The sequence below is a fragment of the Medicago truncatula genome, chromosome 1 (genome assembly GCF_003473485.1).
Source record: "Medicago truncatula cultivar Jemalong A17 chromosome 1, MtrunA17r5.0-ANR, whole genome shotgun sequence".
Classification (NCBI taxonomy): domain Eukaryota; kingdom Viridiplantae; phylum Streptophyta; class Magnoliopsida; order Fabales; family Fabaceae; genus Medicago; species Medicago truncatula.
The window spans coordinates 7605208-7619351 of NC_053042.1; the positions used below are offsets into that span (position 1 = coordinate 7605208).

Genomic DNA, 14144 nt, shown 5'->3' on the forward strand with positions numbered 1-14144 from the left:
CACAATTTTATTGAAAAATACAAAAAATTACTTAAAAATAGGGATCAAAAGTAGTGATTGAAAATTTTATAAGGACTAAAAGTTGAAGAGATTTTTTAGAGGGATTAAAACGAAAAGTTGATATATTTAGAGGGACGAAAAACATATTTAACCCTTTATTTTTTGATAAAATTGCAGTAACACAAGTGGTAAATATTTGTACAAAAGAAAATACGAGTAATGATAGGTTGACCACCCCATGTAACATACACCCCTTGTACCTCCACACATAAAAGTGACATGTGACGACGTGACCCTCACACACTCACCAACTAGTGCCACATGGGAGTGTACAAGGATGGTAAAAGAAAAAAAAAAAAGGGTGTCAACTTATAATTAATCAGAAAATACTTGGTGTTTGTTTCAAACTTAAACACTCAATATAGTTTAAATAAATTTGAATATATTCGTTTTATCAAAAAATATTATAATATATGCACAATTTTATCTACCTTTTTAGTAGCAACGTTCTTTTTAAAAATAAAATAAAAAATTGGCCTTAATTGAAACTTGTGGCATGTAAGCAAATTGGGCATTTTAGTGAAACTTATAATTATATTAAACATCATCAAACATCTTCAGGCTTTTTATCGAGGCAGGAATGAGACGTGATAATTATAACGAGGTTTTGAGTGTTATCAATTCCATCAGAAAATCACATGCTCCCACAATATTGTCATTTAATCATTTCATAGAGCTTAAGAAAATCATTCTGTCTATGTAAAATCGACTTTTAATTGATGATTTGTATTTCTCCCTCTATCACAGTCACATTTAATTTTTCCCATTATAAAAAAACCTGCATTGGAGACAACTAAAGTATTTTTTATAATTAAATTATTTCAACAATCATTTACGAAATGACAACGAACAAATATAGGAATTTTAATAACTTTAAGATATGAAGGAAAAGAGCGTCACAATGCCCTTAATTCAATGCCTTTTTAAATTTACAATTGAGAGACATAAATTTGTTTTCTTTTATGAGATCAATAATTGTTGGAATAATTATGAAAAAGGAACGTGAATTCTTTTACAGATTTATTGCTAAATTACATTTCTTCATAAGTGTGAACTTTCTAAATGAGTCATATAATAAGGGAGGAACATATAGTACCATTTTTACGATATTATATATGATGCATGCCGTTGTCTCTGGTATTCCTACATCTCCAACAATATAAAAATTATATTGAATCAAGTTTTCAAATAAAAATTGGCAGGAGCCTCCAAGGGCCAAACCCCCTCTATATACATGAATGTGAGATAGTTTAGCCTGCATACAGCATTTCCATAGGCAGCAACAATTGGTCAATCCATTCAAACAAGACTGCTTGTTTCATCCGTAGCTATTTTTGTACACATCGTACCATAAAGTTTGGAATTATAGAATCAAGGCACCAAATCATGCACTTTTATCCCATTGCCCGGTAGAACAGTATGTTTATGTTTCGATCTCGGCTTAGTTTGAAGTAATTGACCTAGAAACAAATGAGTAGGAACATAACTGAGACCTATCTATGGTAAACGGATAACAGTCATTCTATATATAAGGCAAAAGCATTCACGCGAATTGAATGCAAACAAAGACTTGCATGTGATTCTTTTGAAACAATAAATGTTAGAAAAATATCATATGCAGAGATCCAACACTAAGAGGGAACAATATTTCAACACAAGGCAACAATGAAGATATTCAATTATCAATATAAGATCATTACTGCGCACGCGCACACACACGCTTTAGGGGATGATATTACCATATATATAAACCTCTATTGAATGAGAGCATATGGAATGCATCATTAATACGTAGCAACATTAAGCCAAAATGGTTGTAACAAGATGATAGGAGAAAACAACTCAACAGGAATCATACAACCTTGTCCCTGTCAAATGACGGTGTTGAAATGGTAGGAAGCCACAACTAAAATAGAAATATGGATATTTCCCACAGGGGTATGCAGGCAGTTCGAAACAATTTTGCTAAAAATCATGGTCATTCCCCCAATAAACATCACAAAAATCTCAGTAACCAACAGTTACAGTAGGTATGCAACCAATATGGAGGGGAATTGTTGAAATGCACTCACCCCAGGATACAGCCAATGGAATATAATTTCCCTGGCAGCGATAATTTTTAAATCCAAGATTTACATACTGCTGGTGTGTAGACAGTCTGCAGCAGAAACAAAAGCAATACAAACATAACAGGGTCATCAACCTCATCACAAAGAGGCCCATCAGAATGATTGGATATAAAATTATGAAACAGAGGAGAGGGCACCTGAAAATTGGTTGTGAAAGTAAGAGTTGCAAGAGAACACCAAATCACAGCGAAAGTATGTATTACCACCTCCCATCAGTGATTAACATAATCTTTCTCAGCCTAGCAACCTATGAAAGAAGTGTAAGCAATAATCAGCACAAGAGAACGGTCAAGATTGAACAATGACCAATGAGTTGCATATAACATAAACCTGTGCTGTTGGGTATCTCATGGCACAATCCTATGAACCATAATTATAGCTAAATTGGTGGGCTGGGTAGATAAGGATGTGAAATTTCTATTTATTTATTTTTGATGTGCAAACTTGGAAGCTGACTCAATACAAATAGGCAGAAAATACTTTGGTGACTTTGAGTTTTGGTGAGTTTAATGTATTTGATTGATATATAAATGATTAAAATAAATTATTTTGATAAAAGAGAGTGATTGGTTAGGAGAGAGATAGAGACAAAGTCACCAAACTCAAAGTCACTTAAGTGGAACCCCAAGTAGGCAGGGTACTCATGTGCACCACAAACAAACAAGGAGGGAGATAGAAATGGAGAAGATAATGATTAGTGCAACAAAGTATCTTACAAAAGTTGGCATTCGTCCCACTCTGAAGAAAATAACAGTCACTGATTGATGTAAAACTTATATAAGAAGAAATGTTTCTCGAAGAACATGAGAAATGAAATTTGTATGTTTTTCATCATAGGAACAATCCTACGCTGTGCAAATAGAAGAATCGATAAGGTCAATTGATGTTTTCCGATTGGGAACCCCTTTAATAAAAATGGGGTCTAAGATTTCAAGCACGAAGGTATAAACGACAATGAAAGATGAAGTAATAATAACAGATAACTCCAATCTGTTGTTCAAATCAGGTCAGCCAAAAGATCTAACAGATGCATGCACTGAGTTTACAGGTAATCCACCATTAGAATTTAGTATTCTGTTTAAGATTGTCACTTGCCAGGAAAACAAAGTTCCAGAGCCACTTGATTTGGATCGATCAACTTTTATCTGGCACCTTTATTCTGTTCATGGTTGCCAAGACAGCAATTTTCCAGAGCCCACTTGATTTGGATCGATCAACTTCTATCAGTTACATCTATTGCAGCTTCTGGATCATTGGTAACGACCATCCAAACCAAGAATTGCAAGAAGAACCCTTGTGCAGAACCACAAAAAAGTACAGGCCATGCAACTGAAAGAATATTAAGATTTTGTACCAGGTTTTGTTGCCATATGTCTTTCAATCAATACATCCACAAAGGAGCGAATCTGCATGTTTCAGGCACTCTATAAATGTCAGTGATGAAGAAAACAATTAAGAGACTGTCAGAAGCATATGCAGAGCCTTGCTAACAAAGTAGACACAACAATCATCAAAAAGATTAGGAAAAGTAAATCAATTAACTTTGCAGCCAGTCCACCAAACCCCAAGAAGCTGGAGTCCAAGCAGTAAATTGCTTTAACATCAGTAACATGAAAAACATTTTCTGGAATGATACTTCTTGGAGTCATGGGATTAGTAAATCAACGACCTATGACACAGAAAATAACAAAACATACCTTATTCCTTCGCTTAAAATCTAGAAAGTCACGAACAGTCATGGCTTTTTCTGCATCCGTTGCTTGCTCCATAACCTGAAAGAAAAACCACATCTCACATAAGATGGTATTCTACATCAGTTATTCCCTATTATCTCCTACCTACCAAATCACAGTACCATTTTCTAAATTTAGCAAACACAAACGATAGCAAAGAAGTGGAAGATAAAATTTACCTTTGTTGCACTTTTCTTCATTATTGCCTTGTATCCATCCTTGTCTAGCTTCCTAGCCTTATACAGGGGCATAAGTAGTGATCCAACATAGTCAACAACAGCCTGTTTAATATGATCTGCTCCTCTAGAGTGACCTTTAAGGGCCTCCTTATTTACAGTAACCTGGGAAACAGAGCTCTCATTTGCTATACCCTCATGTTTCCAGCTGGGTAAGCTTGAATAGGCATTTGAGTCCTCCTCATCCTTCAAATGACTGGTTGGATTAGAAAAATGAGAATCGGCTTCAGCTGCTTGAGATTGCCATCTCTCTATGGCAAGATGGTCTTTTACTACCCCATCACCAGTTGTGTCAATCCAAGCTTTTGTATATAGATTGCTGTCCACGGCAGCACTTTCTCCTGAGCGCTCTCCGAAATTCAAATGACTGGCGATCTCATTAGAATGACTCCTCTGTGAGAGGTTGTCAACTGGTATATTAGAATTATCAAGATTTACACAGGCAGTGGAAAAATCAACAGACCAGTCCCTGACTCTGCAATTCCTAGAATCAATCTCGGAAACACAATCTTGCCTTCCAAAAAAACCACCAGACAACTTTTTTCTACTATCATACTCATCATTTTGTGAATACTGTTCCCGTCTAGCAAACTTATGGAATGAGGGTATCTTCGGAAGCTGTAACAGTGTACTGCACCTAGCTTCTGCAGAGGCATATGCCTGCAAAAAACAACAGCTGAATCTTTAAGGAATGTGGAAGCCAAATAGGGAAAGGAACCACTACTTACCATATATAAAATAAATTATCGGAAATTCCTAACATTAATTATGCCTAATACCCGTACCTCACATATTTTTATTAAGCATTCAGCAAGTGTAAAGTAGCTACAAATTTAAGAAATTTGTCCCAAAAGAGTTAAATGTATGCAGCATCAAGTATTAGACACAAGTTGCAAATGGACATGACTCTTTTGTTAAAGGTTGTGCTTCATGGAGAAGATCCATGGTTTAAAGTTAAAACAGTGTGATTCAACAAACTGGGAAGGAACAAAAGATCAAAGATCTTAACCATAGGAGAAAAAAGATTAAGTATCTCACACTTTACGCAATAAACACAAACGTCAACAACAAAGCACGAGAAGGTCATCCTGACAAATTTCACAAGGGAATCGAAAAATGTCTACAGCACGCTAAATTTCGGTGGCAAATGTGTAACTCAATTAGCAATTAGAATAATATTTAAAATGCCAACGCCTACTGCTCTACAAAACTATGAAACTACAACGGCACACAATTTCAGGTTAACAAATTGATCAAGGATTGACCCTCAACGGGCCAGCCTCATGAAACAAATGAGTAGAAAATGAGCTGAACAATTTTTTTTTTATATGTAATTTAATGCACAAATGTTTTACATTTTTTACGGTAAATTTGACCATAAACTCGTACTTAACATATAATACTTTAAAACTTAATATTGAATATAAGCTGTAAAAAGGAGGGGAGCTAGCAGCTAAAAAACTTGCAGCTATTATTTGAGAGCCCAAAAAAATTGGTTAATTTCACTCACACCAAACAAATTTGAATCACAACAATACTTTTTTCCCAGCACAATAACACATTAACATTATAGTAGTTTGCACCTAATAACTCATCATATTATGAAATCTAGTACAAATGCATAGAAGGAAAGTGGGTCAAGCAATTTAGCTGTCACTAGCAACTAATCTTCAGAAGAAAAACTGATTCATGATCTTAAAATTCCAGGAGAAACAAACCTGAGCAGCAGCAATTGCTTGAGTACGGGCAGCTTCTGCAGCAGCTAAAGCAGCCTTTTCTTCTTCAGACATTGCATAGTGGTTTCTTTCCTCCTTAGTAGCTATTTTGTCTATTGAACCTTGGGACCTGGAAGAACTGACTTCATGCCTTGAGTCACATCCTGATGGTTGTCGTCCTTGTTTGCTGTGTAATTTCTTCGCATGTGTGGTGGAAGGTGAATTGCTTCCAGCAGACACAGGATTCAGCAAGCCTCCTTTATTCTCAATGGCACCCTGATGTGTGCTCAAAGGAGGCTTTCCCGAAGCTGATTCTTTTAAAGATTTTCTCTTTGATAATTCTACAGTAGCTGCTTGTCTTGACAACTTCAATCCCCCATTAGAAGCTTTTTCTTTACGGAAAATTTCAAGCCATACATTGACCAATTGACTAGCTATAGCTCGAATATCACGGCTAGTGTGCACACAAACCTTTTCCTTCACTGTTTTCCCCATTCCTACACACAGTAAAAGAAAGGTTTACATAATAATTCTACATGACTCCATCCGAAAAAATAATCACAAGCATAAACATATCCTCCACTTGATAAGTCATATTTCATTATGCTGATCAAGTGATAGGAATGGATAATCATACGAAAAGATACTAGCATTGATATTAATATAAAAGTGCATCTTATCAAATGGTACCGGATAAATTATTCTGGTCTCGCCCAAACCAGGTCTCATAAGTTACCCAGCTACTTATTCCTCAAAATATAGGATGCGATCAAGCAAAATAATAAAAAAAACACTTGACATAAATTCACACATTTGCAGGAATAGATTAAAGTAAATTCGTACACAAAAAATTAATAAAATAACTACCTGATAAGCGTACAGCACCTAGATCAGTCGACACACGCACAAGAAGACGCAAACAATGCCTCAAGAGTTGGGTACCATCCTTGCCCATTGAGTCCTGTGTTTAGATATGAACTATGAAGCACATAATGTAAAAAAAAAATCTATAATCATAAGATTAAGATGTTTAGTTTTTCAATAGCTTGCATTTACATGAGCTATCTACGAAAAAAAATATACAAAATAGGGAATAATGCACCACACTGTATAATAGTACCAGTATCCAGGAGTTGAGAACAGTTAGCCCCTCTTTACTTCCAGCAAAGGACTTCAAGTTTCCAATAGGAAGACTTAGCAATTGTTTGGCCACATGCAAGCGCCCAGCATTGGTTTTCACATTGAGGAACATTTCCCTTAATAAAGCTTCCCGGGTTAAGATTTGAGCACCCTCAAAAGAGTTCTTATACATTATGTTAGAAAGTTCAAGTGCATCAAGTCTCTTTATTATATCCCTAACTTCATTCCTTTCGGTGTCCAACTGTCCCTGTGCAGCTTCCAATGCCTCTACCTCTGCAGTATTATCATTTCCGGTGTTCAAAATGTCAATTATGCGAACAGCCTCTCGTAGTCCACTCATCATTGCACCACCAACAGTATCAGGGTGCTCTTTGCAGGTTGCTTCACCAGCGAAAAACAAGCAGTTATCAACTGGTCTTCCTATGATGTCATAGTCTTCTCCTGATGCTCCAACAGCAACATAAGAGTAAGCACCAAAGCTATAGGGATCCCTGCCCCAATCGGTCACAACATATGCAACAGGATCAGGAACAGAATCCTCCCCAAAAAGTTTTCGAAGAACCTTCAATGCATGGTTGATATGATCTTGAGAGCTTAAACTTTGACCATCTATGGCTGCCTTACCAACCACTAATGCTATAAGGACAGGAGCCCCAACCGTTTTCTTGACATTCCAGAACATAAAGCAGTGACCTCGTTTGCTTCTCTCCTCAGCTGTTGCTCCAAAGTAGTCCACTGCATCATCCCAAAACACAGTAGGAAATTCCAAAATCACTTTATTGAGAACTCCAAAGCCAAGACGCTGAATGGAAGAACATTTCCACTCCGGCAAAGAGGGGGTGAACTGTATAGTTTCAGCCTTCAAACAGCCAAGTGGGACAGTAATGAGAACAGCATCTCCAAAAAACTCACTGCCATTCAATGTAGAAACTTTGACTTTATTATTCTCGCCAGGTTCCTTGATACCATATGACACATTTGTTACGGCGTGGTTCAGGTGAATAACAAGCCCTTCTCCGAGAGACTCAACAACAGTGCTATAACCTCCTTTGATCATACAATGAGGTCCCCCAAATCCTCCATACACATCGTCTTGGTTCCAATGGGGAAGAGAAACTTCTTTAAGCAAAGAAGCACAGCCATATTCCAAATGAGCAAAATGCCAATCCATAACCCTCCTCTCTTGAGGATCCAAAATCTCCTCATCAAAATTTTGTTCCATAGCACCATCTCTTTTGGAATCAAATGGATGATCTGCAGAGTTACTTTGCTTAATTTCTTTACTACCTTCAGAGTGTCCCGTGCGACGAATCTTAAGGGCGTATTCTAAACCGTCTTCAAGAGACATTTTCATTGCTTGTTCGCCTTTCCGAGCAACAACCAGTACCATGTCATCAAGAAGACTGTTGTATTCAGCTTCCAATGCTTCATCCATATCTGCGGGAACTTTTTGTCCAGTTACTATGTCATATAGAGGGCAGTCACTGTTTAACACTGACAATTCAAGGCCAAGCTGAGCACAAACCAACGAGGAAGGATCTGGTCTTCTCTCAGTGGCCACATCAGCCTCTACACCTGTGATAATGCTGGCACCAAGATCCACAGGGACAGAAAGAGATGAGTGATCTGTAAATACCCGACCTCCTATTCTATTCCTAGCCTCAAGCACAGTTACGGTAAAGCCCTGACGATTCAAGTGGCGAGCAGCGGTTAGCCCAGCAGGACCAGCTCCAATGATAATCACTCTCTTTTTAGCCTCTAAATTGGACTGCAGAGTATCACCTATCTGATCACCTAAGGCATGTGTAACACATTTAGATTCATTGTTTTGCTTTGCAACAGCAAGCGAAATCAATCTGCAATCGGGAAACCCATCCAGAATCCCAACGTTTTCCTGGTCATCATATTTTTTTCTTTCATATTGTGCCATGTTTGATGAATCCGGCATTGCTTCATTAACATGCATCATGCCTTCTGTAGCTTCAGTTGCCAGGTCTTCAAAATCCTTTACTGGGCCATCGTTAATATCCATAGAAGCATATGACATTTTAGTCTGACCAACAATAAAAGAAACTCCATCTTCAGAGCCGGCCAATGAAGCTGTGGAACTTTCCTCGAATCCTTTTTCTTTTACAAGTTTATAACAATGTCTTGCACTGCTCTCAACATTCTTCTTTTGAGAGGCAACTCCAACATTTATATAGCCCTGCCAAAACGATCTTATCATTTTGAATTTCCAATTGCACTAGCAAATAAACACTATTATGTATTTTCTGAAAGGAATTCATTCCAAATTAATAAACCCAATAAAGATGCATCCCTATACTCTTGTAGTAAAATGGCAAAGGAAATGAATATCAGTGGCTAAACAACATGGTCAGGCGAACAAACTTACATATTGATCAAGAAATGCATAGACCTCCCTAATAAGAGAAGAGCGAGAACTTTCATTCTCTGAACGGGCATCACCAACTCCACATTCAGAAAGAGGTAAAATACGTGTGACATCACTGCTCCATAAGCTTAAGATCTGATTCCTGCAATTGAATTTGATGAGTTAGAACTTATTACGATAATCTTCCCAGTTTGAAAGAGGTGTAACAAAGTCATCAAATCTAGCTAAAGTCTGCTTAAGAAACAAACAGAACCCAATATCAAGGTTATCCAGTTCACGCAATAAGTAGTGTGCATAGCATCAAAGAAGATACTGCAATATGCTCATTCAGGTTCCTAAGATTTTATTACAGACTATTAAAAGAGACGAAGAAGCATAAAAGCAATAGAAAACTAAATTGCAGCACCAAAAGAAGAAATCCAAAGATAGCGGCTAGTCAAGCAAGAAAAGAGTGGTGATAATAGTATAATACAATACAGTTAACTAGTAATATGTTAAACAAAACTATAACCAACTTATGAATAAAATAAGTTATAGTAGTTATTGTGTATTACAATAGAAGAATAGACGATTGAGATGGCTTGCCCACAAAACATTTATAAAATGAAGAAGTCTACTCAAATTTGTTCATGGAAAACTATAGCAAATAAATTTTTGAGGATACTGTACAAAGGAACTCAATCATACAATATACAACCCAACAGAAAATTCCAAATAAACAAAAAGAAAATAAAGAAAGATAAATTCAGCCCAAAGTTATAGGAAGTCTGCAATTAAGCACCTTCAACTTTTCAAGTTCCACCTAAATACAAGAGTGAGGCCATTTCACAGAACAATATGCACTGACACATATAAAATTCAGGAACAGAGATTGGCAAAAGAAGATGAATAAAAATGAAGCAACAAACAGGCATCTATATGCACGTGCTTACTTTTCCCTTTATTTTTATTTTTAAATGACCACTGACAAGTTGTTCATCTGCTCAATTATACAAGTACATTTGTAACCCAAAACATACAGCAAGTCTTCACAATCCTAATTTTCACGATTAACCAGCTAAAGCAAGTAACACATTCAATCATCAGTCGCAGGATCTAAAATTGTTCTCTGTATTTGAAGCACAGGACACCAAAAACCCAACATACAGCAACCTTTCTGACATTTGGGAAAAAACAATGGCAAGCAAATAAAAATACTTGTTTGAAAGCTTAACTACCTGCAATCTAAATATTCCTTGAGACCACCTTTACGCTTCAAGATCTCCTTAAATTTTATTTTCTCAATTGGACAAACTGCACAAGCTTTCAGCCCAGCAGATACTGCCGCTACTGCAACATTTTCAGAGTCCTCGGCATCATTCAAAGAGGAATCCTGCTTCACTCTTGTTTTAAGACTACGCTCACCATCTGCAGCACCATGGCTTTCATTTAGAGCTTTATCATTTATTAAAATCTCCCAATCAGCATCCCCTTCATAAGTCATGTCACCATGCTTATGCATTTTGGTCTTTCGTATTGTACGAGGATTGCCTGATATCTTACCACCATTATCAGCAAAATCAGACACAGAGGCATGATATTCTGCAACGTTCCCATTTTCATCTGGAATTGAAGATTGTATAGAGCATCCATCAGATTGAATTGGATCTGACACAGAGCTGCATTTCAGAATTGAAGCAGTAGAATATTTTGGAACATCGCACATTTCCAGAGGTTTGTCCGGGTGATTTGACTGGACAACCAATTCAGATTCATTGGCATCATTAGGCACAATAGCGGATAAACTACCACTGGCAATTGCATCAAATTTTTCAGGTGAACAGCCTACAACATCTTGCACTTCAGCATTTGCATCCGAAGTACTACAATCATAGCAATTTCCACCAGAAACAAATTCAGTATCCATTTTTATATCTCCATTGATTGATGATTCCAGGAGAGTCTTTCCAGAAACCATGGCATCATTTTCCTTCAATATGTTTACATTTGATTCTATCAAGAGCCCAGTGTGACAAGTTAACAAAATTTCTTTTCCAGTGGAAGTGGAAACACCTCCTTCTGAAGCACCATTACACACTTTCTCTTCTGCTATTGCATCAACTGATTTATTCTCAAGCTCTTTTGAGTCAGAAAGTCCACATACCCCATCCTCCAAGTCAGAGGGAGAGCCGGTATCAATTACTTCAACATCTGGTAACATGTCCGAACACTGATTCAAGCTTTTATCATTAAATTTTTCTTGCAATGCAACCTTTTTGTCAGAAGCACGGCAAACATCTTCAACCTGTACACTTGACGATTGCTGCCTATCTCCATCACAAACGATAATTGAATTAGAGGGATCAACCGACGATCCATCTGGAATGTTTGAATCATAAATACCCTTAACCCTTTCCTCTTGTAAACATTCATCACCACCCTTTTGTTCATCCATTGCAGACACCAAACAAAACGTGTCAGATTGCTGCCTGTCTCCATCACAGGCGATAAGTGATTTAGAGTGATCAACCGACGAGCCATCAGGAATGTTTGAATCATCACAGATACCCTTCACCTTTTCCTCTTGAAAACATTCATCACCACCCTTTTGTTCATCCATTGCAGACACCGAACAAAATGTATCAGATTCCTGCCTCCCCTCAACCGATTTCGACGCAGAAGCAGATCCAGATCTACTTTCAACCATTGAATCTACATTTTCGGTTAAACTTTCGCATCCATGTTTCAACCCGCTATCAACATTCCGATTCCCTCTTTTCTTCTTCAAACCTAACACGCCCCGCGATTTCTTAACAGACTTAGATTGCACCTTATGGAAAATCACCGACAACGATTCTTCTTCCATATTCTGATCAGCAGAATCATTCACCTGCATATCATTATCACCAACCAACAAATCCACCTTTTTCTCGTCCATCGAAACACTCCCAGATCCACCACCAACCAAATCATCATTCAAACCAGATCCCTGATCTCTCTTTGGACCCTTCAATCTCTTCCTAAAGCTAGCCAATGGTTCATTATCATCCATAACCCTAGAACTATCATTTTCCCTAATTCCACTCTCTGATGCAACAAAATTAACCTTCTTCTTATTCCTCTTAATCTTAAACAAAGAACCAATCGGCTCATCGTTATCCGAATCAAAATCAATTTCAATTGGTTTGGATCTCTTCTTCTTCTTCAACCTCAAATCTTGATTATCATCCATTTCTAAGAACCCTAATTTTTCAACTGAATTTGCGAAATTGTTGAATAATTCTTCAATTTATATCATGAATTTGAACTTGTTGATCATCAGAAAGCTGAAATTCGTGAATGAATTGAAAATTGATGAATCCTAATTGAAGGAAAAAAGGATTAATTAATAAATAATAACGATAATTAAGTAGTGTTGAATTGCAGGTTAGTGAAGAACAAAGAGAGTTTAAGAAGAAAAAATACATACAGTATAGTAAACAAAATATATAAATATATATTGATAAATTAATAAATATAAATATATAGATACATAGATAGATAGATTTATAGAGAGAGAGAGAGAGAGAGAGAGAGAGAGAGAGAGAGAGAGAGAGAGAGAGTTAACTGTGTGTGCTATGCTATGCGATGGAGCTTTCTGCAGATTCGCGAATTGTTAGAGAGAGAGAGAGAGAGAGAGGTAACGAGAGTAACGGCTTGTGACGTGAAGGGGGAAATGCTCGCACGCACGGTAACTTCAAGCGTGAGAGAGTAGTGTCACGACTCACGAGAGAGTATGGTAATTAACTAATTTTTTTAAGGATGGTAATTAACTAATTATCGTTGAATCTTTATATTATTACTCTTCTTCGATTTAACTCTTAAATTATATTCCATTCAATCACTATTATAACAAAAAGTTATTTTTAAGATTTATTGAATAAGTTATGAACATTGCCTATAATATAGATCAAATACATCCATTATATTGAAAAAGTGATTATATTGATTTTTTTTTGACAAGAAGTGATTATATTGATGAGAGTTTTTTTATTGATGAGAGGTTGATAATTAAAAAACTAAAATAATTGTTTATCTATACTATGTATAAAAAAATAAAAAAAAAAAAACACTTGACTTGGAGTAGTGTTTGGATGGGTGACCTACCGGAAAGTTTTTCGATAAGCGTGCGAGTAAGGACAAAACACACTGAAAAGTCTCGTGTTGATTTGTAGGGTCAGTCGACAATGCTTAAACTCATATAGGATGTTATAAATGGTATTAGAGCACACCTCTCCCAGATAGGTGAGGTTTAGAGACAAACCAAGCAAAAGCTGGTGGGCATGTAACACCCAGGACTGACGAGGGCGGGGGGTGATCACCGGTGCACAAGGCACGACAATGAACGGCTCCTGACAACTTCGACAAACTGAATCACATTGCAATGAGAGGGATCATGAGGCCGTGTAGGTATGAGACTACATGATTAAAGGAAGACTTATAAAAATTGTTTGGTATTAACTATATCAACAAGATGCATATTCTTTTTGGTAGCCCATTTGATAAGAACTCCACAATTAAGCGTACTTGACTTGGAGTAGTCTTTGGATGGGTGACCTACCGAGAAGTTTCCCTATACAATATTTTTGGACTGACTTTTTCTTTTAAAAAATGTCCTTAATTTTCAATACCCATAAATATATAATCCTTTATCATTTAAAAGGTGTGACAAACTAGATGATCACATATATAGTTACTTTTTCACTATCCCAATTATA

General features: G+C 36.8%; 1 protein-coding gene across 5 annotated transcripts; it reads right to left on the reverse strand.

Moving 5' to 3' along the window:
• Positions 1-941: 941 nt before the first annotated feature.
• Positions 942-13132, reverse strand: LOC11416384 (lysine-specific histone demethylase 1 homolog 3). Of its 5 annotated transcripts, none has more exons than XM_039833254.1 (12): positions 12995-13132; positions 12210-12748; positions 10626-12173; positions 9409-9550; positions 6994-9219; positions 6741-6834; positions 5877-6370; positions 4102-4818; positions 3887-3961; positions 2327-3595; positions 2133-2218; positions 942-1520 (listed from the first exon to the last, which is right to left on the reverse strand). In XM_039833254.1, exons 2-10 carry the CDS (start codon positions 12617-12619, stop codon positions 3530-3532), a joined length of 5772 nt encoding a protein of 1923 aa, XP_039689188.1. In that variant the 5' UTR covers positions 12620-12748; positions 12995-13132; the 3' UTR covers positions 942-1520; positions 2133-2218; positions 2327-3529. The 5 variants fall into 5 exon arrangements, with proteins under 5 accessions (XP_039689188.1, XP_003589373.2, XP_024631185.2 ...); XM_003589325.3 differs by having other exon boundaries at positions 2327-2436; positions 2906-3595; positions 10626-12748; XM_024775417.2 differs by having other exon boundaries at positions 2327-2436; positions 2520-3595; positions 10626-12748.
• Between the last annotated feature and the right edge of the window lie 1012 nt (positions 13133-14144).

Excerpts from the sequence above, each read along its gene's own strand:
- LOC11416384 (XM_003589325.3), bottom strand. The coding sequence starts at position 12,619 with ATGGATGATAATCAAGATTTGAGGTTGAAGAAGAAGAAGAGATCCAAA. Across the intron at positions 6,835-6,993 it reads TTCTCAACTCCTGGATACTG|GACTCAATGGGCAAGGATGG; the intron begins GTACTATTATAC and ends ATCTAAACACAG. Across the intron at positions 3,962-4,101 it reads TGAAGAAAAGTGCAACAAAG|GTTATGGAGCAAGCAACGGA; the intron begins GTAAATTTTATC and ends TTTTTCTTTCAG.